We start from the raw sequence: 22,170 nt of genomic DNA, 5'->3' as shown, positions 1-22,170 counted from the left end.
TGCTCTACCTTCTTCCACGACTGTAACCTTAATAACAATATGTTATTGCATATTCAACTTACACATGTTTTAAAAGCTTCAAATATTAGGTCTGGCTTCATTGCTCTACTTAGGACATGCCTATCAAAATTAAGGCACTCCACGGGACAATTCATGTGCATTCAAATGAACAAGTCTAAATTCTCTGGAATCAGTGAATTCAGCCCTCTTTTCCACTCTCACCTTCTTACTAAAATCAAGCCTTGTTCTTTCAGGGCTAACATCAAATACTTATGATCCACATCAAAGATACACAAATGCAGAACTTGGAAAAATTTGAAAAGAATTCAATGAACCCCCAGGAAGAAAACAAAATATTTTTCTTCTTCTCTAGATAAGAAGAGATGTTTTTAAATAGGGAGTGTTTTACAACTGTGTCAAATTAGAAATTTATTGCTAAGTTATTTGGGGTTGGATTGTGTTGACTTTCCCATTTGAGGCACGGTTGGTGGTTGTAGCCAGTTTTATCATGGGTCAATATGATAACCTGCTGGGAAACCCAAAAGTTTTCCCTAATTTGTGTAGTCATTTACATATTGAGGCATAGACAATCTCAGATTTAAAAAGCAAGCAAATCCATCATCACCATGTATGTCTACTTTACTGCTTTTGAAGACCTGCCAAGTGGGAGAGAGAGGTTGCTCTAGCCCACTCTTCAGACACTCCCTGCACCAATTCAGAGTACAGTCATTCTAAGCTGCTGAAGAATGCCATGGATAGAGCTTCACAATAATGAAGGCAGAGGGAAGGAAGAGATATTTTTCTATATTCCCCCTTTTTCTCTTCTTCTTTCTTGTCTGAAGGTTTCCACTATACCACTACTAAGCCAAAGTCACAAAGAAATAAAAGAAAGAGGAAAAGGATTTATATGTACACATATATTTATAACTGCTCTTTTCTTGATATCCAAAGCTCAGAAACTATGAGGTATCCTCCTCCTGGGAAACTGATAAATAAATTGTTATATGAATATAATGGAATATCATTGGACCATAAGAAATTATGAAAGAGAGAATTTTAGAGGAAAATGGGAAGGTCTTGGCAAATGCATGCAGAGCAAGGTGAGCAGAATTAGAACAGTCTCTACAATGATAACAATGTTATGCAGAAAAAATAACTTGGCAAGACTTTAGAACTCTGATCAATGCAATGTTAAACCATGAATCCAAAGGAAGGGAGACAAAATATGCCACTCACTTCGTCACAGAGAGGTGATTAACTTCAAATGCAGAAAGAGACATGCATTTTAAGACATGTCCAATGTGGGAATTTGTTTTGCTGGACGATGCAGCTATGTAGTGAAGACTGGGTTTTTTTTTTTTTTTTTTGGATTTACTCGATTGGGAGAGTTGTGGGAGGAAGAGACTAAAAGTATTTGTTACTTGAAAACCAAAAATAATAAACTACTAACAAAAAAAGCTATTCCTTTTCCTATTCTCTTCCCATCATAAGGCAGCATCCTGTGAGAAAAGGAATGGTAAAAGGTCGTCTTATCTTCTCATGCACTAGCAATCTTACAGGAAAAACACACCATGTTGCTTTCACTTTTCTCCCTCAAGAGGAGAGGAAACTAAATTGTTAATCAATTTAGGAAGCTTTTGTGAATTACTGTTGCCTTCCCAAAATTCATCACCCAAGCGTTCAACCATTTTTGCACTAAGCTGGCTTGTCTCCTGGTGCCCAGATATTTAGTTTGTTGCCAGTTCCATAGGGATTGGATAGGGACTGGACCTTCCATTTAATTATAGAGGGCACTCCCAGGCAAGGAAAATTCCTCTACCAATGTAGGTCAGAACCTTCTCTGCAACTTATAGTTATAGAGAGCTGCTTTAGAGCATGTGGGCTGCACATGGCCCACTACATTCCTGAGTGTGGATCCAGATTAAAATATAATTGCAAAATATTTATGACAATAAAAATAGAGTAAAATACATATAATGTTAATATGTAGTTTTCTTTTTTCTTCAAGGCAATCAGAGTTAAGTGACTTGCCCAGTGTTACACAGCTAAGAAGTGTCTGAGGCTGGATTTGAACTCAGGTCCTCTTGACTCCAGGTCTAGTGCTCTATCTACTGCACCATTTAGTAGTTTACTGCTCAATGGTAGTTTTCTAAGTCAACATATGGCCTGCAGAAATCCTTTTGTGTGGTTTAGTGGCCCCATTTCTACTTGAATTTGACACCACTTGCTTAGAACACAGAGGTTAAGTGACTTGCCCAAGTAAATCATATTTATGGGCTTCAGTTTCCTCATCTCTAAAAAGGAGTGGGACTAGATATCCTCTAAAAATTCCTTTTAGCTATAAAACAGTTGTCCTAACGTACCTGGGTTTGTTTCCTAGGAAGTTTCCCGCCCCCCCCAAAGTGACTTCTCCAGCTTTGTGGGGCAAAAAAACCCAAAACAACTGCTAGTACATTTCTTCATTTGGAAAATGAGGGGATTGGATGATATGATCTCTTATTTTCTGTGTGTTCCAATATTCTAAGATTCTGACCTAGTAATTAATGGCTAGGTGGACTAATTTATTCCAGGTATCCTCACACTCCAGTTCCCAAAACTTTAGAAAGAGGACTTATTAATTAAGGCTGTTTCTTGAGTATGCAGCAGGGTCATCTCTCTTGGAAAGAATGCAAATGATTCTTGCTTATATTATGATTATCATCATCATCATTAATTAATATTATTATTATTATTTATTTAAAGATGCAAAATGAAACCAAAAGAACAACTTACATTCTTTGGTGTTTGGAGGTGCAAGTAAGCAGGAGTAGCAAACCATTCCATAGATATTCCTTGGTCTGTTTTCCAGCATGTAGTAACTGCACCAAGGGACAAGATGAGACAAAACAAATAATGTAGGTAAGCGAGCATAAAGTCATGAGTAGCTAAGCAGTGACCAATCATGGTAAGAGATAAAATCACTATGATTTAGCAGGCTCCTTATTGCCAATTTGATGACCCTATCAGTTTTGACTGATTATTTCCAGCTTTCATCTCCCCCAGCAGTCCCATGACAAAAGCAGTTAATCACGCATACACAGTGTGAATCAAGAATGTTGCTTAACTAACCACCTTCTGCCCAAGGAGTTTCAACTGGGGCTTTTTTGCTTACCCTGAAACAGAATTTTTCCTTATGATCAGGACATATTCAATCTCCTTGAGGGGACTGGCTTTTTCAAATTTGTCTTTGAATCCCCAGCCCTCTAGCACAGTACCTGTCCATTTTGTGCGGAGGGGGGGACTAGACCTGTGGTTTCATTGGTATAAGAATGCTTTTTATTTTCTCCAAAACAGATTGGCACCTACTTTTTGGCTTAATACAGTAGTCTTTGAGAGTAGCCTCAGGGTTCTGGGAGGTTGTGACATGCCCAGGTTTATACAGCCAGTGTGTGGCAGAATTGGACCTATGTCTTCCTGATTCCAAGGCTGGTTCTCTATCCACTACATAAAGCTGCAGTGCACATAGTAGGTGCTTAAACTGAACTTCCTCTACCTATGAATGAATATCCTCTTTTTGAATTCTTTTTGCTGTTTGATTTGTTTGGCATTGTGTATGTAGATCTGATGGGCTAACCCTGTTTGTCTCGATTTCCTCATCTGTCAAATGAGCTGGAGAAGGAAATGGCAAACCACTCCAGTATCTTTGCCAAGAAAACCCCAAATGGGATCACAAAGAGTCATACATGACTGAAATGCCTTAACAATATAGCTCTGATTATCACCATCAATAATAAATATTTATTAAGTGCCTACTATGTTCAGGGCCCCTGGACCGAGTGTTGCTTCAGCTCCAACCTGGAAAGAAGAGCCCTTTGGAAGTAAGATAATCCATTTTATCTGGGCTGCCAATAATGGTGGCAGGAGTTAGAAAGGCAGCTGCTCAATTGCTTCATGTAGGTCTCTGGAGGTCTGTTTTTTAAGGTAGCTTGAAATCCAACCCAGCTGTAATCTAAATTCAGCCTTTTCCTCCTCAGAGGGCAGTTTCTACTCTTAAACACCTATATAACTGCAAAACTTTGACTGGAATGTGGAAAGGAGACGACATAGACCTCAACAATTTATCACAGTGTGAGGGTAAAACTTTTTGCGTTCTTTATCCCAGAGTGGCATTTGCTCTGCTCTATCGCTGTGACTCACCCAAAAGACAGACCCAAGAATCAGAGCAAATGGCTAAGGGATCATTCCATCTAGTACAAGTAGGACAGATCTCTGACCCTGCTATTCCTGTTCCCTCTGTGGTACACAATAAGTGTTTAATAAATGCTTTTTCATTCATTCCTTCCTTCCTTCCTTCCTTCCTTCATTCATTCATTCAGTGTGCCAAAGCAGGGGGTTCTCATCTTTTAGAGCCTGAATTTGTTACAACAGAACTTTTCTAACCACTGGCTTTGGCTCCTGTCTCAGTGTGCACAAGTTTTCCAGAAACATAAACATTCAGCAGAAGATCATGAATGTTATTTATCACAATCTGAAAAGTACATTAAATAAAGAGAGTGAGTGCCAATATTTTCCTTTATTACAATTCAAGAGATGAAAAATCTTTCCCTGCTATTGGATTTTTCCATTGTTGTTGTTTAATAATTTCTTTTATTCCCCCCTTTTCCCTATTGGCTTTATAAAGAGACAGACATCCAGCTGACAGCAGTGATTACTGACAGCTTGGTCTCCACATTGGTGGTTGTGTAGGAATTTAAACTCCAGACCTTAATAAATTTGGAACATTACCAATAACATTATTATAATAATTGTTTTGCCTTTCTCCAATGTTTTTTTTTAATCTTAGGATCCCTTTGTTTCTCATAAACATTAATTAATCAGTATGCAAAACATTTCTTTGATGACGCACAGCTACCAGTCTTGGTATCTACATTTAACCCTTTCTGGAAAGAGACAGGCTGGGAGCCATTCTCCCTTTCTCAAACACTCATTCCCAAAGGAAAGTGTCCATCTTTCTTCCTGTGAGGCAGGAAGAAGTACAGGCAAAATGATGATTTTCACACAGAATCACAGAATTTAGAATTGAAAGGCACTTCAGCGGCCACCCAGCCCAACCCATACCCAAAACGAAGCCTCACAATAACGAAGGTCTATGCAGATTCTGCTTGAAGACTGTAATGAGGGGAAACACACTATTTCCGGAAACAGCTCGTTCCACTTTGGGATAGTTTTGTTAGGAAGTTGTTCCCAGATATCAAGCCCAATTTTGCCTTTTTGCAACTTCAGCCCTCTGAGACCCAAAAGAAAATGTTAAATTTCCATTCCTCATGTCAACCCTTCAAACACATGGAGACAGCTACCACGTTCTTCAGTTTGTCTCTTTGTCAGGTCAACCATACTGAGTTCCTCCAACCAATCCATATATAAAAGCAGATTCGAGGCCCTTAGTTACCTTGGTGAATTGTTTGCTCTTTAGTCACCTTGGGAATTGTTTACTCTTTGTATTTGGAATGGGTCTCCCTGTTGGGAGCAACAAGTCTTGCCTTGTATGAGAATGGCCATGCTAGCTAAGTTTTAAACTTACTTAAGAAGGTATATGTCTCTATTGATCAACTACGGAATCATTGGGCTGAAAAAGGACCTCAAATGTCATTTAGTGTACTCCATCTGCCCTTAGAAAAAACCACACCTAAAAGCATCCTGGGCCTATGAGAATCTATGCTATTTAAAAATAACTCCCAGGAAGGATAGTCTATATTTCTCTTGCTTACATATGTCGGTGTTTAAGTATTTATTGATGAAAATTCTCTACTATTTATATTTAACATGACTAGCATTTCCTCTATTCTTCTTGACCTGTTTTTGATGGAAATGGAAAATAGTTTGAAATGACATACTACATAGTAATCCACCAAAGAGTTTGACAGTTATTAGTTAATGAACCTAGTTGTATTTTGTTTATGCTAAATAATCTTAGACCCTGTAATTGTATAGTGTAAAGAGCTCTGGATTTAGGGTCAGAGAATCTGGGTTCAAATCTCAGCTCCGCTACTGACTCACCATATGACCATGGACAAGTCATTTACCCCTTTTTAATGTTAGTTTCCTCCTTTGTAAAATTAGGCAGTTGGATTAGATGATTTCTCAGGACCCTTCCAGATTTAAATTTATAATCCTCTGAACCTCTCTGTATAGTCTAACTTATTTGGAATCTTCCCTAGACATTCTCTAAGTTTTCTCTTTTTCTGGGGGTGGAGGAATAAAAAAAAACATTTATTAAGCCTTTACTATGCACAAAACACTGTGTGGAAGGGTGGGAAGGGACATGGGTTACCTGCACACAGCATGGTGGCCGGTGAAGAGATGGCTGGAGAGTGAAGTTAAACTTGGCTAGAGCCTGAGTCTCTGTAATGAGTGACTGAGGCAACCACCAAAGGTGGGATAAGTGGGGGAGCCAGAGCAAGATTCTCAGGCACAAAAGGGTTAAGTCTTCCAGGGCTTGGCATGTGGATCTGGTGGTGTGGCAGTGAAATTCCTTTCTAAGTTTCTGAATCTCTGTTAAGACATACAACCCCTAAATGGACAGTTTAAATATGGCCCCTTGGCTCTCTTATTTACATGACCAATTTCCCTTATGCCAAAAAGGCACAGATTTCCTTTCACTTGACACACTTGGTTGAAATACAACTTACAATAGGCACCCCTGGGGGCTTGCTACAGCTTTCTAAAAATGTTGAACAATATAAATGACCACTTGGGGCATTTCCATTCTTTTCATCATCCTCTATAGGTTCATTCAAGAGTAGAGGGTCAAGGCATGTCAAATTAGCAAGCTGAGCATCTTTAGTACATAAGCAGATGCCTGAGAGGTGGTTTTGAAATCTGATCTCTCCTCCTTTTTCTTTTTTTTTTTATTCTTTTCCTTTTTTTTTTTTTTGTACTTTTAACCCCTGGTCCACTCCCTGAGTCCTTCTAGGTAGGAAAGCCCCATGTACTGGCTATTGTTCAAGAGAGTGCCACTGCCACATACTGATGCACAGCAAAGCCTGTAGTGAATGAGGAAAGAGCCTTTTGCCAAACCACAATCAAGAAGGGAAGACCAAAGATACTTGTGGAGTTATAAAGATAAATAAAAGGTAATATGGATCCACAACCTAATGGCCACAGTGGATTGAGGAAAGATAAACAGCCTTTCATAAATCTAATTAAACTAATCTGCCAATTCTTTTTTTTTCAGTTCTTCCCAGTAAAATGCCATGGAAGATTAAGTTTAGTTCTTCAAAGTCAGAGTGTAAAATAAGGAAATGGGATGGCCCATCATTATTCAGTTTAACCAGCATTTATTAAGAGCCTACAGTGAGTAAGACGCTATGCTAAGCACTAGAAATACTGATAAAATGAGAAATGGTCCTTCACCTCAGGGAGTTTTCTTGGATCTGACATTGACCAAAGATTTAATTTCAAAAGGGAAGGGAAGGGAAGGGAGGTAGTTATTTATAATATGCCTTACATTTAAAAGAACAGCTTAGGGAATATATTGGAAGACATAAAGACATAAGACATAAAACTTAGTTGTAAGGAAGAAGCTGGAACTAAAGGACATTGTTTTAGGTTTGAGTAGCCATGGGGTTGGTCGGGCTTAATTTAAATAACAGTATCTTGGCTCAGAACTAACCTGGAAACAGATTCTATGCTTTCTCTCCTGCTCCCACTCCCATTTCCTGCAAGAGAAAAGAATGTAATCTGCTGGAGGAGATGAAAGGGGATGAGAGGGGTTGACCTTGACAAAGAAAAGGGTTTGTCAGAGATTGAGGGAAATGAGGAGATAGTGGGAGATGATATCAAAGGGTTTTGAGATGAAGAGAATGGGAGAAGAGGGAGCTCATGTTAAATGGCCACTATTTTATTAGGTCTACTTTTGCTGGTACAGATACTTCTCCCAGTGATATAGATTGCAGCCCTTCTTTGTCTTTACATCCTCTGTAATTCTTGGCCATATTTTCCCATAATCCTCTATAAAGAATCTACTCAATATGCTGAAAGCCTTCCTCTTTCTCTTTTTAAATGGGGGCATGCCAAAATAAGACTCAGTTTGCCCAAATAATTTCTGTCTTACTATGACATAATTCCTTTTCCTTGTCCTAAGTAATATATTTTTTCTCCTTCTGAGGTGCAAACTGCTTCTGGAAATGAGTAGCAGCCTGCCCATACCTATTGCCTGTGGAGCTTCTTTTTATGGCTCTTAATTATTTGTAATGTTAGTTCTTCTGAGACCTTGGTGCTTTATGATTTCAGCCATATAAAACTTGGCTAGAAACTCCTAGATTAACCTATGTCAGTATGAAGTTTACAGCTCTACTTATATCCTCATTGCACCATCAGCATTTCCTGGTTGCACTGGAGGGCATAATTTCATACTGGTAAAACAACCAGATAAACGGATTGATACGATGGTCAGCATCTGGATCAATAATGTCTGAGCAAGAATCTGTTTGTTGGGTATTGTGCACACCTGGTTTATAGAGAAAACTACTGGAACGGTGCCTATGGCTGGTTCTTTTTCTTTCTAATTTTCAGCCTTGGAGAGCGGGAAAAGGGCTGTCATAAACTCATAAAGGGAAGTCTTCTACATATATAGGTTATGGTTAATAATAGATTAATAATAGGTTAATAATAACCTACAGAGGTTATTATTTTCTTTCATGTGCCTAGTTGAGGCATAGAGGCTCTTGCTACAGTGTGTATAGAAGTAGATGTGGGGCTTAGAGCCCTAAGCAAATAGCGCCTAACACCACAGGATTGATTCTTCCATGGTTTCATCTGTTTCAACATCGATAATGCCAGACCTGGATTTGTAACCTTACTAAGACTTAATTTCTGTCTCTCAGCTTCATGATTATTGATTTACTTTTCACCTCTTTGTTAACAACTCTGGTCTTTGTAGATCTCATAGGATCATAGTTTTAGAGCTGAGAGGGACCTTACAGGCCAGCAAGTTCCACCCCCTTTCCTTCATTTTACAGATGAAGAAACTGGCACAGAAAGGTTAAGGGATTTGTCCAGGGTTATGTAGCTAGCCAGTGTCTGAGGCAGGATTTGAATCCAAGTGTTCCTGACTCCAAGTCCAGTTTTCTATCCATTGCTCCCCACTACATTTCTGGCTTTTATTTTTTAGTAATGGGCCTCTTCCTTTTTCTGTTGGTGTGGATGAAATTAACCCATGATAGAAATGTGGCTAACCGGTAAAGGCAATGGAAAGAATATTCAAAAAAACATCTTGGGAGAAAATATAAACACATTTTTAAAGAATTAGAATAAGGTTTAATCATCTGCTCTAAGGATTCCATTCTACTCTCTCCTTCAATTTCTTCTCATATTCTTATGAGGATATTATTATATCAAGGTGGCTTTTGTTGTATCACATATGCTAAATGCCTGTTTTATTTTTTTCCAGACACTTCCACTCCTGCTTTTCTAAAAAAAATTTTTTTTAAAGATTGGTTCTCCCTTATCTTGACCAGGCTGGAAATGTAGGGCCTACTCATGGGGCAGATCCCTTTATTGACTAGTGCAGAACTTTGACCTGCTCTGTTTGGCCCTTCCTTAGTCAAGCTGGTGGTTCCTTGCTCCCATGGGCTCACCATATCAATGCCAAATTTTCTGCCCTACTGGCATAGCCTACTACAGCTCAGAATTCCCAAATTTAAGGGATTTGCCAACCTTGGCTTCCCTGGCAGTTTTAATTGCAGGTGTATACCACCATACCTGGCTTTTCCCAATTTTTAAAAACAGGTTGAAGTAGAGACCTATGGCATCTCAGAAACAAAGCTAAACTCGGGCTATTTTCCATGTTTTAACATGCAGTAGGCACTCTACAAATGTTTGTTGAGTTGAATAGAATTGAACTGAATTGAATTAATGATAGGGCCTATTTTCTTTTTCTCATAGAACTTGTCACTTGTGAAAGGTTATAGTCCAAAGTTACGGTACCCTTTTATTCCACTCATTCCCTCTTCTCTATTCCAATCCTCCTCTCCCCTGCCACTACTGAAGTACCAAACTGTGCTCCCCATTTGTAAGTGTAAGCACCACATACATAGCAGGATTATTATATATTGGGCCACTAGAGGGTGCTAGCAACAACATCCATAGTAGAAACAACCTTTTCAGGCTGTTACTCCAAGGCCAGGACTTGACATCTTCATTTTTTTTTTTTTTTTGAAGAGGAGACTTTTCAAAATCATGTTTCAACACCTTTCCCTCCAAAGCCTTGTGATGTAGTGAATTATAGTGGAGTTAAAGCCTTTGTTTTATTTTCAGTAGTCCTCTGAACATTTCAGGATAAGTGATTTGGAGCTATTAAGGGACCTTAGGGGTGATTCAGCTCAATTTCCTCCTTTTTGCAAGTGAGGAAATTGAGGAAATTGAGGCCTAGGGAGGTTAAGTGATAAGCATCGGTAGTAGGATTTGAAGCTAGGTCCTTAAACTTCAGAGTCAGAGTTTTTAACACTGCCTTCTATAAAATACCAATAATAATGCCTTGAATTCATATAATGATTTTAATTTTCCAAAGCATTTCCTCTCCCTGCCCTCTCCCCCATTTGGTTCTCATGACATTTCTCTGAAGGGCTCAGGGCAGGTAGCATTAGGTGAGTTTTACAGATGAGGAAACAGAGACACAGAATTGTTGTTACTTGCCTACTGTTACGTAGCTAGATTGTAGCAGTCACCCCTACTAGAATTCATATTTCCTGAATCCAGGATTGGGCTGTTAATAGTAGAACTACCTCTCGTATAATACTCTAAATGACTGAATTATCCATTATAAAACATTTAAAATTGCATTTTCATCAGGGAAAGTCTACAGGTGCCATATCTCATTTTGGAGTGCTTCTCTTATACAGAACTCAAGCTTTTCTCTAGAAAAGGAAAGGAGAACCAATAACATTTAGTCCTTACCCAGGGAGACAGGGCCCACATTCTGCATCATTCTCCATGTCACCCGGAGTCAAGACAGTGGCTCGAAAGAAGCCTTCACAGTCCCTGTGACGCCTGCATATCTGGTAGCCTCCTTTGGAGAACTTTTCTGAGGGGCAGGGGACACAGCCATAGTCATCGTCTTTGGTGCCATAGCCACAGGTCTGTAACAAAAAGAAAATCCAGGAAGTCCTCAGAGTGCAAGGCTTCTACTTAAAATAGTACCAAGAAACCCCTGATGCTTGCCCCCTCCTTCTGGCATCAACAGCAGGCTGCAGATATCCTACCTGTTAGTCTGCTTGCTGCCATGCTCTGGGGCATGAACCCTCAGGTTCTCCATCTAATGCAGCCTTTCTTCCTTTCGCCTAGCTAGTAGCTCCTGAATCTCTCTAGCTTTCGGCCATGGCCACAGTCCCTCTAAAGAGTCCCAGAGGTCCCTCTGGCTCCCAATTTCTGGGGCAAGTTCTTTTGCTCGAGTCTCAAATAAAAAGTTAAATAAAATATATGTGATTTGTTAATTTATTGCTCTACTTAATAGATTTATGCACATATAGGAAAACATCTTTTACAGTTATGGGTTTTTTGTTTGTACCTGTGATTTCATTAGTATAGGGCACTTCTAATGTGTAAACTCCCTCTACCAATGTAGATGGGCAATTACCTCGTACTTTATACTTTTGGAGAGCTCCTTGTGGTACTGAGAGGGATGTACCCCTGGTTCCACAGACAACATGTACTAGAGGCAGGACTAGAATCTATGTCTTCCCGACCTCAAGCTGACTCTCTTTCCACTATGTCACAATACCTGTCACTGCTATATAATTTTTAGCTAAATAAATTGGTGTTTTCTTGTTTATTTCTATAAAAAATTGGACATGAATAAAACCCCATTTATAACAATTTTTTCCTATGGGAAGGTATTGTATTTTAAAATTTACATCACCTTTTCCCATAAACATTAGTAAGTTTGAAGACTTCCTCTAAGCTTTTTTGTTTGTTTGTTTGTTTTTGGCAAAGTGAAGGAGAGGAGCACTGGGAGAAAAAGCTGAATTAAACCTGGAAAATCTGGTTAACTTTATCATTGAATCTCTGGGATGCCCATGTCTTTTGTTTTGTTCCATCTTTTTATTTATTATTAATAGCATTAACAATAACAATAACTAGGATTTATATCGTGCTCTAAGGTTTTCAAACATCATCTCATTTAGTCCTCACAACAACCCTGTCAGTGCAAGAACCACGTGGTGCTAATATCATCATCTACATCTTACAAAATCTTGCTATTTTCAGCCTACTTTAGCCCCTGAGGTATGCTGGGCCCCAGCTTGTGCCTGTGAATAGGGTTAACAGGTTGTGCCTCTAAGTTCACCATTGGCATTTGGCTTGGCTATGGGACACTGATGTGGGTTGTTAGATACTGTCTCTATTTATCACTGCTTGGCACTCTATTCCTCATAATGCCAGATAATGCAGTTGCTCAATAGCCAAACAATTAGGCTTCTGGCTCAGCCAGCCTGCACTCACCCAAGTACGGTCAAGGAGCAAATCTGAGCTCTACCGTAAGTACCAAACGAGAGGAAAGGGAACCAGAAGGGGAATACAGTAGTAATTATTAGTAAAGTTGGGTACTGGCACCTGATTTTTTGGCATTTGCCTGTGAGGTTAAAGTACAATGGAAAGAGGACTGGATTGAGAGTTAGAGGACTAGGGTTCAAATCCTACCTCTGCCCTAAATCTTATGCTGCTCTAAGTCTTGTCATTTACAACTTGTGTGATCAAGGGTGAGTCACTTAAACCTCTCTGGGCTTTAGTTTCCTCAGCTGTAAAATGAGAGGGAGGCTTGGACTAATTTCTCTGGCTTGTCCCCATGCCTGGAACATTCTCCCTCCTCATCTCTGCCTAGTGGCTTGTTTTAAATACTGACTAAAATCCCATCTCTTATAGGAAATCTTCCTATCTTAATTCTAGTACCTTCTTTCTGTTCGTTATTTCCCATTTGTTCTGCATATAGCTTGTTTGTAAATATTTGTTTGCTTGTCATTTTTCCCATTAGATTGTGAGGTCTGGGACTTTTCTTTTTTGCCTCTTTTTACAAAAAAAAAAAGAATGTACAGTATATGCACAAAAAATACAGTGCCTGACACATAGTAGGTGCTTAATAAATGTTGATTGACTTAATGACCTTGGAGGTCATTGATTGACTTAATGACATTGGAGGACCTTGGAAGTCTCTTTAGCTCTTAATCTATGATCTTATGACATGAGCCTTTGAAAGGTTTTGTTTGTTTCTTTTGGTTTTCTAAGAGTTTTACGTTTCTGACAGAGTTACATGTTGTGGACTTTCCACCCAAAGTAAACAGATGCAGAACCTGTGATCAGATACCCTTTTTTAATGAATTCCTGCTATACTTGGTGAAGATTACTTGAAATATGTTTAATCAAGCTGGAAGAAGATGTCAGTGGTCCTCATCCTCCTAAGTGTAGGGTCTATCACAGGAGATTACACTATCCAATCTCAATGTCTAGTCATTGAGGAAGATAAAATGTATCCAAGCCATGTGAATATGAAGCAGAGATCCATCCATGTTTTGGAATCTTCACATCAAGTTAACACATCTTTCCTCTATCACCCTTGGATTTGGTATTTTGTGTTCACCCAGGATTGATCTAGTCTGCTAATCTGCTTTGGGAAACAACCTGGTTAAAGTGACAAATTTAGGACTTACCATATATGGTTCTTCTCCAGGCTCACACTGGGGGCAATCATGGCACATCCCTGTGGTCTGGTTGTAATACTCATTCTCTCCACAGTTTGAATACTCAGCACTGGCTGGGTACATCAGAGATACCTGTCACCAAGAATAGGAATCCACATTGGCCTTCCTTGACTCATTTTAAACACTGGACTTTTGCCCAATGATAAGCACTTAGAGAGCTAAGATTTCCTTTCAGAAGGGGAGCAGTCTTTAAGTATTCCATAGCTCCTATTGTGATGGTAGAAGAGGAAGCAAGGGTGGGGTGGCGTGTATAAGTATTTTTGTATTTAGAAGGGACCCATTCAGTAGAGTATTTATTCAGTTTATGAGCTCACTTTCATAATTTTTCTTCCAACATGGTTACCACTAAGGGGTCTTAGTCACTTTTCGTTGTGTAACAGTTTATTTCCTAATGACTTCGGACCAGTTCATATAGGTACATAATAACAATAACAACAATAATTATAATAATAGTAACGATGATGAGGATGGGCATTAAGGTTTACAAAACCATTCATATATATTATATCATTTGATCATATATTATTGATCATTATATCATTTGATCCAATAAATATTTATTGAATTGAATTATCTACAAAAGGTAGTTATCCACTCAACGGAAAGAACTCTGGATTTTAGTCTAAGGACCTGGATTCAAGTTCTGGCTTGGCTATATATTACCTGTATGACTTCTGGGCAAATCACTTAAGTTCTTGGGGCCTCAGTTTCCTCATCTGTAAACTGAGAGGATGAAACTAAATTGGGGGGAAGGAAACTAAGGTCCCTTCCAGCTCTAAAGTCGTGATTAGATGAAATAACAGTGCTTTTAACAAAGGGAATTCTCAGTAATAACTTAATTGTGACTTTTTTCCTTTCTGTGAAATTAAGAACATTTTTCCCTACTACTTTTTTATTTTCCCTTACTCTCTCCCTTGCAGAATTTTTTTTTTTCCTGGTTGGTCCTTTTTGGTAAGCTTAGATAATATGTAAGGACAAATACACATATACACACAAGGTATAAACACACAGTTTTAGGCACATGACTGCTCATTAGCTAGACTAACATTTATTAACTTTGTAGTTATAAGGGTCCTTCTCCCCTTTGTATGTATAAATGGTAGAGCCCAATGACCAGCTCTAGCCTTACCCATCCTGTGAGTTACTTTGATATACAGCTATTTGATGGGAAATTCCCACCTTGGCTTCTTCCTGTGCCCTAGCCTCCACCCCAATGTGGCCCAGGTCTATTTAGGTGAATGCTAGTCTGTAGCCTAGGCACTCACAGAAAAACAAGCCACAGCTAGGTAGCCATACACCCTGTATATGTGTACATGTGTGAAAGGATGATTTACCTAACCTCTCATACCAACTGATTCTTCCACATTTGGTGGTTTGGGAATAGGTGAAGAAAAAGGCTAAAATCTATAGATTCATAAAACTTATTTACAATCAATCTTCTCTGCACCAAAATATGAAGCTATTTAAACTGAGCAGAGGAAGGAGTGAATTGAAATAGTCAAGAAGAAATCTAATTTTAGAGATGAGACATACTCACCACCAGAAAGGAAAGGAAATGAGTCCATTTATAGTCCCTCACATGGGCCATATTTTCTGAGATATTCACCTGAAAAGACAATGTAGGGGAGGCACAAACACAAAATTGTTAGAAGACCCTGCTTTGCCAGGACACTTTGCCCCTATTTTAAATACAAAGCTCAGTGTTTTTCTTCCAGGAACTAACTTTGCTCCCCCTGGAGATATGCCTAGCACAGTACCCTTGGACAGAGTTGAGTCTTGATAAATATTTGTTGAATGAATGAATGAATAAATGAATGCTCTCTCCTCCTGCCAACCTGGTGAATAAGATTGCCTTTAAGAAAAAGGTAGGTTACTGTAAGTATATGGACCATGAAGCTATTATGTAGCCCTAACTAAACAGAAGGATAAACAATGCACACCAAAAAAGAAAAGCTGTATTCAAACTAAATCCCGTTCCCTCCTACCTTGGGGCTGATTCTGTGGCCCTAACCCAGCAGTGCACCCACTCATGGGAGTAAATCCCAGAGAAAAAAAAAGAACCTTGGAGAACACTGAAGAATTTGTTATAAAACCTTATGGTTAGTGACTAATTGTTTAATATGTGGAATGGGCTTTGAAAACTTCAAGTCTTTTCCTAAGCACTAAACATTTGCTGCTCTATTAGGCCCCATCCTGGCCTCTGGGCCCCTCAGCAAGGTGAGGCTCTGACACAACACCCAGGATGAGAACTTCACCTGCTACCACTGCTCACCTCCATTATGATTACAGCAGCAGGAAGAGATGTGGCCTAAGGTCTATGTTTCATAAAATATTAAAGATTTGGAAGAGACTTTGGAGTTCACTTGGTCTAACCCCTTCCATTCCCTCTCTAAACTTCTACATGTCACATCTGTGATCCTTTTCTCTAAAAGACAAGTTACTCATGGTTCAATAAAGCATCCGAAACACTAGGCTCTCAATTCTTGGTTTTCACAAGTCAATCACCACTAAAACATGAGCAGAACTTTAAAAGGACATTTTTCCTTTAACTTGGAATAATAACTGATGATGATTGAGTAGGCAGAGATTATAGCTGCTAAGGAAGGTCACTCTCCGTGCCCTCCCTTCAATAGCTCCTGGGATAAAGGAGATCCCATTTAAAAGTATAGATGGGCAGTTGAGGCATTGCTCCAGGGGTTTCACAAATTAAACATCCTGGCTGTGATATGTGACTATAACATTTGATCCTAGCAATCACAGTGATGGTCCTATGATATATCTTGTAAAGAGTTCCAGATTCTCCTAGATCAGGTGTTTTTAACCTTTTTTATGTCATGAACCCCTTCTCACAGTAATGTTTTTAAATGCATAAAATAAAATACATAAAAAGATCAGTAAAAATTAAAGATGTATTTCATTTTTTCCCATCCAAGTTCACAGACCTCCTCATAGAAATCTATCGATAGACCTCTTAGAAGGGTGGTCCATGAACCCCAGGTTAAAAGTCCTTATCTTAAAACCTCCCAGAAAGATTCTAATTATTGGTTGCTGTTCCTTTCTAGAGCACAGTCTGAACACTATTAAATTAACTTAGAGAGCCCCAAAGTTTACATTTCTAAACACTAAATAGAGTGAGACAAGATTAAAGCACCCTGCCACCCCAGCAGTGAACTCACTGTATGTTTGCCTTGCAGCAATGGAGCAGGTCAGGGCAGGAAGCTCAGGGGAAAGGCTAGAGTGGTGAAGTACCTTCAGTTCTTTAGGAAATGGCTCCTGGAGGGGGAGGGGAGAGGAGCGGTTAGGGGTGGGGTGAAGGCAGTGGAGGCATGGGGAAGGGGAGAGTGGGAGAGATGAAAACAGGAGCAATAGCAAAAAGAGATCCCAGTGGAAAGGGATAGAATCCCTCCTCTCTCAGAATAGGCCCTCCCTAAATGTTGTTCCTTTCCCTCAAAGACCTAGTGGATAGCTCATTTGGGTTTCTATTGAGCTGGTAGAAGAGGCAGAGAGGCTCCCCCCCAGAAAGCCCAAGTGTGCCGGAGGCCTTCCAAGCATAATATGAATGGCTTCTAATTTAATTGACTTCTAATTATAGCAGGGCCCTGGAGAGGCTCCCTATAAATACTGTTGAGGGCTGTGCCTGCCTCAATTTGGTATAAGCCAGAAACATTTATCGAGAAGCTTAAGAAACAAACAGGTTCTGAGGCTACTTGAGGTAGGCTTGAGGCCACTGTCCACCTTGCTACTTTTGAATAATAACAATAATGACAGCTAAAATGTATATATCACTTTAAAGTTTGCAAAAAGCTCTAAATGTGATGTCATTTGATTCTCACAACAAGCTTATGATAGATAGGTATTGTTTCCCCTCCTGAAGTATCCCTAGATGAAGAAGTGGAGGTTGAAAGAGTGGTTAAATGACTTAACTGTGGTCACTCACCTAGCAAATGTCATAAGGGAGGATTCAAACTCAGGTTTTACTTGCTGAGTGCATTGTTTTATGCACTACGCCAGAGAGAGAGAGAAAGAGACAGAGACAGAGACAGAGACAGATGGAGGGAGGGAGAAAAAGAGAGGGAGAGAGAGGCAGAGAGACAGAAGGAGAAAAAGAGAATCATTGCTTTGATGTCATTCCGGTGAAAGGGAGAGGATGAAGGAGATATAGCATATTTCTCTAGTTTGGATTTCATTTCTGAAACAAGACTTGCCTTGGCAAAAGGAAATGTTGCCTTGAGAACTTCAGTGGAGAAGGTGGACTGGGAAAATCTTTTGGCTTTCCACCTAAAGGACCTCACGCCAGTCAGGAACTAATGCTAGGAGTTGCCTTCTGCTTTGGCATCCTGTCTGTTTTGATTCTGAAAATTTGGTATGAAATGGTCACAAATCACTTTTCCAATATAATAGGCTCAGACATTAAAATCCTCCCCCATCATCATTTACCATCTCTTGCCAAACAGAAGGAACTTTTTGCTTTCCAGTTTACAGGGTAATTCTGCAAATAGTTCCAGTGGTCCAGTGGGTGGTACTGGATTTTCTCACCTCACTCTAATCTTGTTTACTTAATTTGTGGGATTATCCAGCTACAATTCATTCATTCATCAATTCATTTATTCACTCATCCACTTACTCAACAATCATATATTAAGCTATGATGTGAAAAGCACTTTTTGTTGTTTAGTCATTTTCAGTCTTGTGTGAGTCTTCATGACTCCTTTGGGGGTTTTCTTTGACAAAGGTACTAGAGCAGTTTGCCACTTCCTTCCCCAGCTCATTTTACAGATGAAGAAACTGAGACAAACAGGGTTAAGTGACTTGCCCACGGTCACACAGGTAGTAAGTGTCTGAGGCCAGATTTGAACTCTAGGAGATGAATCTTTCTAACCTCACTCAGCCTGGCACTCTATCCACTGCATCACTTAGCTGCCCAAAAAGCTCTTAGCTCAGCCTTTTTCCATTTTTTTAACTTTATTAACAATTTTGATAAAAGGACTGTGAAAGTGGGAGGCAATATATTGGGAGAGTTGGCTAAAATGAAATGCCTTGTTGTTTTAGTGAATTTCCTTGGATAAGTGACTTGCCCAGAAAGAACGAGCTAGTAGTGAAAGAATCAAGACTTGAACTCAGGTATTTGGGACTCCAAGGCCAATGTTTTACACTGTGCTGACTCTTGCTCTTTAAATGTTTGTCTTGGCTTCCCTTCTCTCTCTGTCTCTGTCTGTCTCTTCTTTTTCTGTTTATCCCCTTTCATGAGCACCAATGGATTTAACTACCATCTCTTGGCATGATAAATTCTAGTCCCACATCTACAATTGTCTCCTGGACATCTCCACAAAAGCCTTAGGCTCAACATATCTGACATAAAACTCATCATCTTTCTCTTAAACCCACCTCTCCTCTTTAACTTCCCTATAATTATCAAGGGCATCATCATTCTTCTAGTCACCTGAGTTTATAACCTAAGAGTGATCTTTAACCCTTTGCTCTCACTCACCCCTCCCATCCTACATCCAACTCTTGTACATTCTACCTCCGAAACATCTCTCACATTCATTCCTTTTTCTCTATTTATACTGTAACCATCCTAGTCCAGCCCCTCATCACCTCTTTCTAGGACTATTGCAATCGCCTCCTAAATGATCTCCCCAATCCCAGTATCTCTCCTCTCTGTAGCATTCTCCATCCTCCATCTAGCATCTACAATGATAATCCTAAAACGCAGGTCTGACCATGTCTCTTCTGTGATCAAGAAACTCCAGTGACTCCCCATCACCTTTAGGCTCTAGAGTTTTCTTCACAATTAATAGAATTTTCACAAAATACAAGCTCTGGAATTTTCTTCACTACTGGGCTCTGGAATATCTTTCCAGGCTAATTATACATTATTTCCCTCCCATCATGTACACTGTCAAATGGCCCTTCTTTTTGTTCCCATATGTCCCATTCCCTGCCTCTGTCCCTCTTGCCTGAGATGCTCTCTCTCCTTCCCATTGCCTCTTGGAGACTCTTGTTCCCTTCAAGATTCCGCTCAAGGGCCACCTCCTTCAAAACGCCTTTTCTAAGTCCCCTAGTTGTTAGTAATACTCTCCCCAGTTGCATACTGGAACCAGTTCCTAAGTACTCTCAAGTGCCCACTGTTAAATTTTCATTATGAACATTTATACCTCAGAAATCTACACTGAAAATCAGGGCTTAATTTATGATTTTGTTGATTGTCTAGATTTAAGAAAGCAGTGGAGAAAATGTTAACAGTTAAAAGTGTATCTTGGGAGAGCCCATTTTTGAATATTTACCAGCATACCACTACCCTCTTATCCATTACTCTGTATTTTTTGGTACAGATCCTGCACTGTTTCATCTGTGAGCATATTGTATCTCTCTCACAGAGGACAAGCTCCTTCAAGTCAGTGACTGTCTCTTTTTTGTATTTGTAAACTCTGCCTAGTGCAGTACCCGGCCCAATGTAGATGCCTCCTTCACAGGTGCTCGGTTATTTAATTTAAATCCCCAGGTTGGGGATTTAGATCTATTTACCTGTCTGTCTGTCCATTTGTCCATCCATCCATCTATTCATCCGTCTGTTTATCCATCCATCTGACAACCTTTCTAATTACTTGTAGGCATTATGTATTCATACTTTCCTGGTACTTCCTATCCTGTTTTCTATTACCACAGAGAATATGAAGTAGCCCTACAAAGCAGCTCAGACAGCATCCAGTAAATCAGTCCTAGGCTAGTTCTAGACTAGAAGATTCAGCACAGAAGGGAAGAAAAGGAAGGGAGGTTCTAAAATTCCCAAAATCTAGTTTTCCCTCCCCTACGCCACCACCTGAAATGCTAATACCGCTCTTGCCCATCAGGCTGTTTTTTCAGATATCAGATTTCTCTGGTAATTATCATTCTTTCTTAGCAAGTTGTAACTAACATCAAAAAGCTGTGAACTACAGGAGAAATAGATTGAAGGCGAAGGGAAAAGAGCAACCCAGGGACAGAATTCTCATAGAGATTAAACATGAACTGGGTCCCAAGTGAGCAGTTTCCAGAAACCCCACTGAACTGATTCTTCACAATGATTGGACAGAAAACTGTTGCTAGCACCATCAATACACCAAATCAGTTCTACAGCAGGTATTTCAAATCTTTTTTTGGTGTGTAATGGACCCATTTGGCAGGCTGGGGAAGCCAATGGACCCCTTCCTTCTAAGAATCGTCATTCTCAATGTATAAGATAAAATACATAGGATTACAAAGAAAACCCATTACATTGGAATAAGGATAGAGTTAGGTTTTTTTCCTCATCCAAATTCATGGATGCCCTGAAGTCTATCCATGGACCCCCAATGAAGAACTTTTGCTCCACCATCTGACCTATATCAGTAGCATCTACTGCACTGGGATCACAGGGAAGTGGTAAAAGGAATACAGCTGGTTCCTCAGCCCTGAGATCTTTGGGGCAAAAAAATCTGTTGGCGGGCAACTCTATTCTGTGAGTCTCAAGTCCTCTTCCCTTTCCCTCCCCGCCTTGGAGAAAGAAGCAAGGCAATTGGCAACTCAATCCTCAGACCTGCAGCTGCTTGTGTTGTAGGTAAAAGCAGTTGTATTGCTTGTTTCCCCATTTCCTGCCTTCAGTGCCCCTCCCCTAATTCCTAACTCTATCCCATCCATCTTCAAGCAATAAGAACCCTCAGGGGCTGGGGGGGGGGTGAAGGAAAGGAAGGCTGTTGGTGGCCTTCCCATATTCTCAATAAGATTCTCCACTCCCGAGACTTCCCAGGAGGCTTTCTCTGACTTCCCATTCTCAGGAACAGACCTTTTATTCACCCTCTAGGATTCTGTGGATCTCATTATCAGAACAACGGAAAATAATTTTATTTGACATGATTTATGTCTGTGCAGCTTCCATAGTCTCTGCTGGAGAATGCTAATTAATGCTAGATTGTGAAGAGATTAATTCATTCTCTATTCAACATTATTAAAAGGCAGGTTTATTTTATTGAGGATATGGAAGAAACACTGATGGGAGACCAGAGAAAAGTCAATGTCTCAGTCACTATACCGCGGGCAGAGAGAGGCAGCATGGCATATAGAAAGGGTTCTTACTCTGGAGCTTATGAACTTAATATTTAAAATATTTTGATAACAATTTCAATATAATAATATTTTCTTCATAATTCTATATATGTACATATATTTTATTTTATGCATTTAAAATATTCTAAGAAGGAGTCCATAGACTTCATCAGACTGCCAAAGAGGTCCACGACAAAATAAAACAAAACAAAAACAAACAAAATTGGCATAGTCCATGGATAGAAACCTGGACCTCGATTCAGGAACACCTGGATTCAAATTCCACCTCAGAAATTTACCAGCTGTGTGATTCTGGGTAAGCCACTTAACTTCCATGAGCTCAGTTTCCTCATTTGTAAGTGAAGGGGCGGTTGGG

General features: G+C 39.7%; 1 protein-coding gene across 3 annotated transcripts in view; it reads right to left on the bottom strand.

The window, feature by feature from the left end:
* Nucleotides 1-22,170, bottom strand: part of LOC114046257 (tumor necrosis factor receptor superfamily member EDAR) — a 118,710-nt gene that overhangs the window by 30,139 nt on the left and 66,401 nt on the right. For all 3 annotated transcript variants that reach the window (XM_027866539.1, XM_027866538.1, XM_027866537.1), the window contains exons 2-5: nucleotides 15,268-15,336; nucleotides 13,680-13,802; nucleotides 10,936-11,117; nucleotides 2,773-2,858 (exon numbers count right to left, since the gene is read on the bottom strand). In XM_027866539.1, the coding sequence (XP_027722340.1) occupies nucleotides 2,773-2,858; nucleotides 10,936-11,117; nucleotides 13,680-13,802; nucleotides 15,268-15,318 (442 nt within the window). In that variant the 5' untranslated portion in view covers nucleotides 15,319-15,336. The remainder of the gene's footprint in view (nucleotides 1-2,772; nucleotides 2,859-10,935; nucleotides 11,118-13,679; nucleotides 13,803-15,267; nucleotides 15,337-22,170) is intronic.

This window comes from Vombatus ursinus, unplaced genomic scaffold, assembly GCF_900497805.2.
Source record: "Vombatus ursinus unplaced genomic scaffold, bare-nosed wombat genome assembly UNPS02014781.1, whole genome shotgun sequence".
Taxonomy (NCBI): domain Eukaryota; kingdom Metazoa; phylum Chordata; class Mammalia; order Diprotodontia; family Vombatidae; genus Vombatus; species Vombatus ursinus.
Note: the sequence above shows the minus strand (reverse complement) of the source record. Positions and strands in the feature narration are given on the sequence as shown.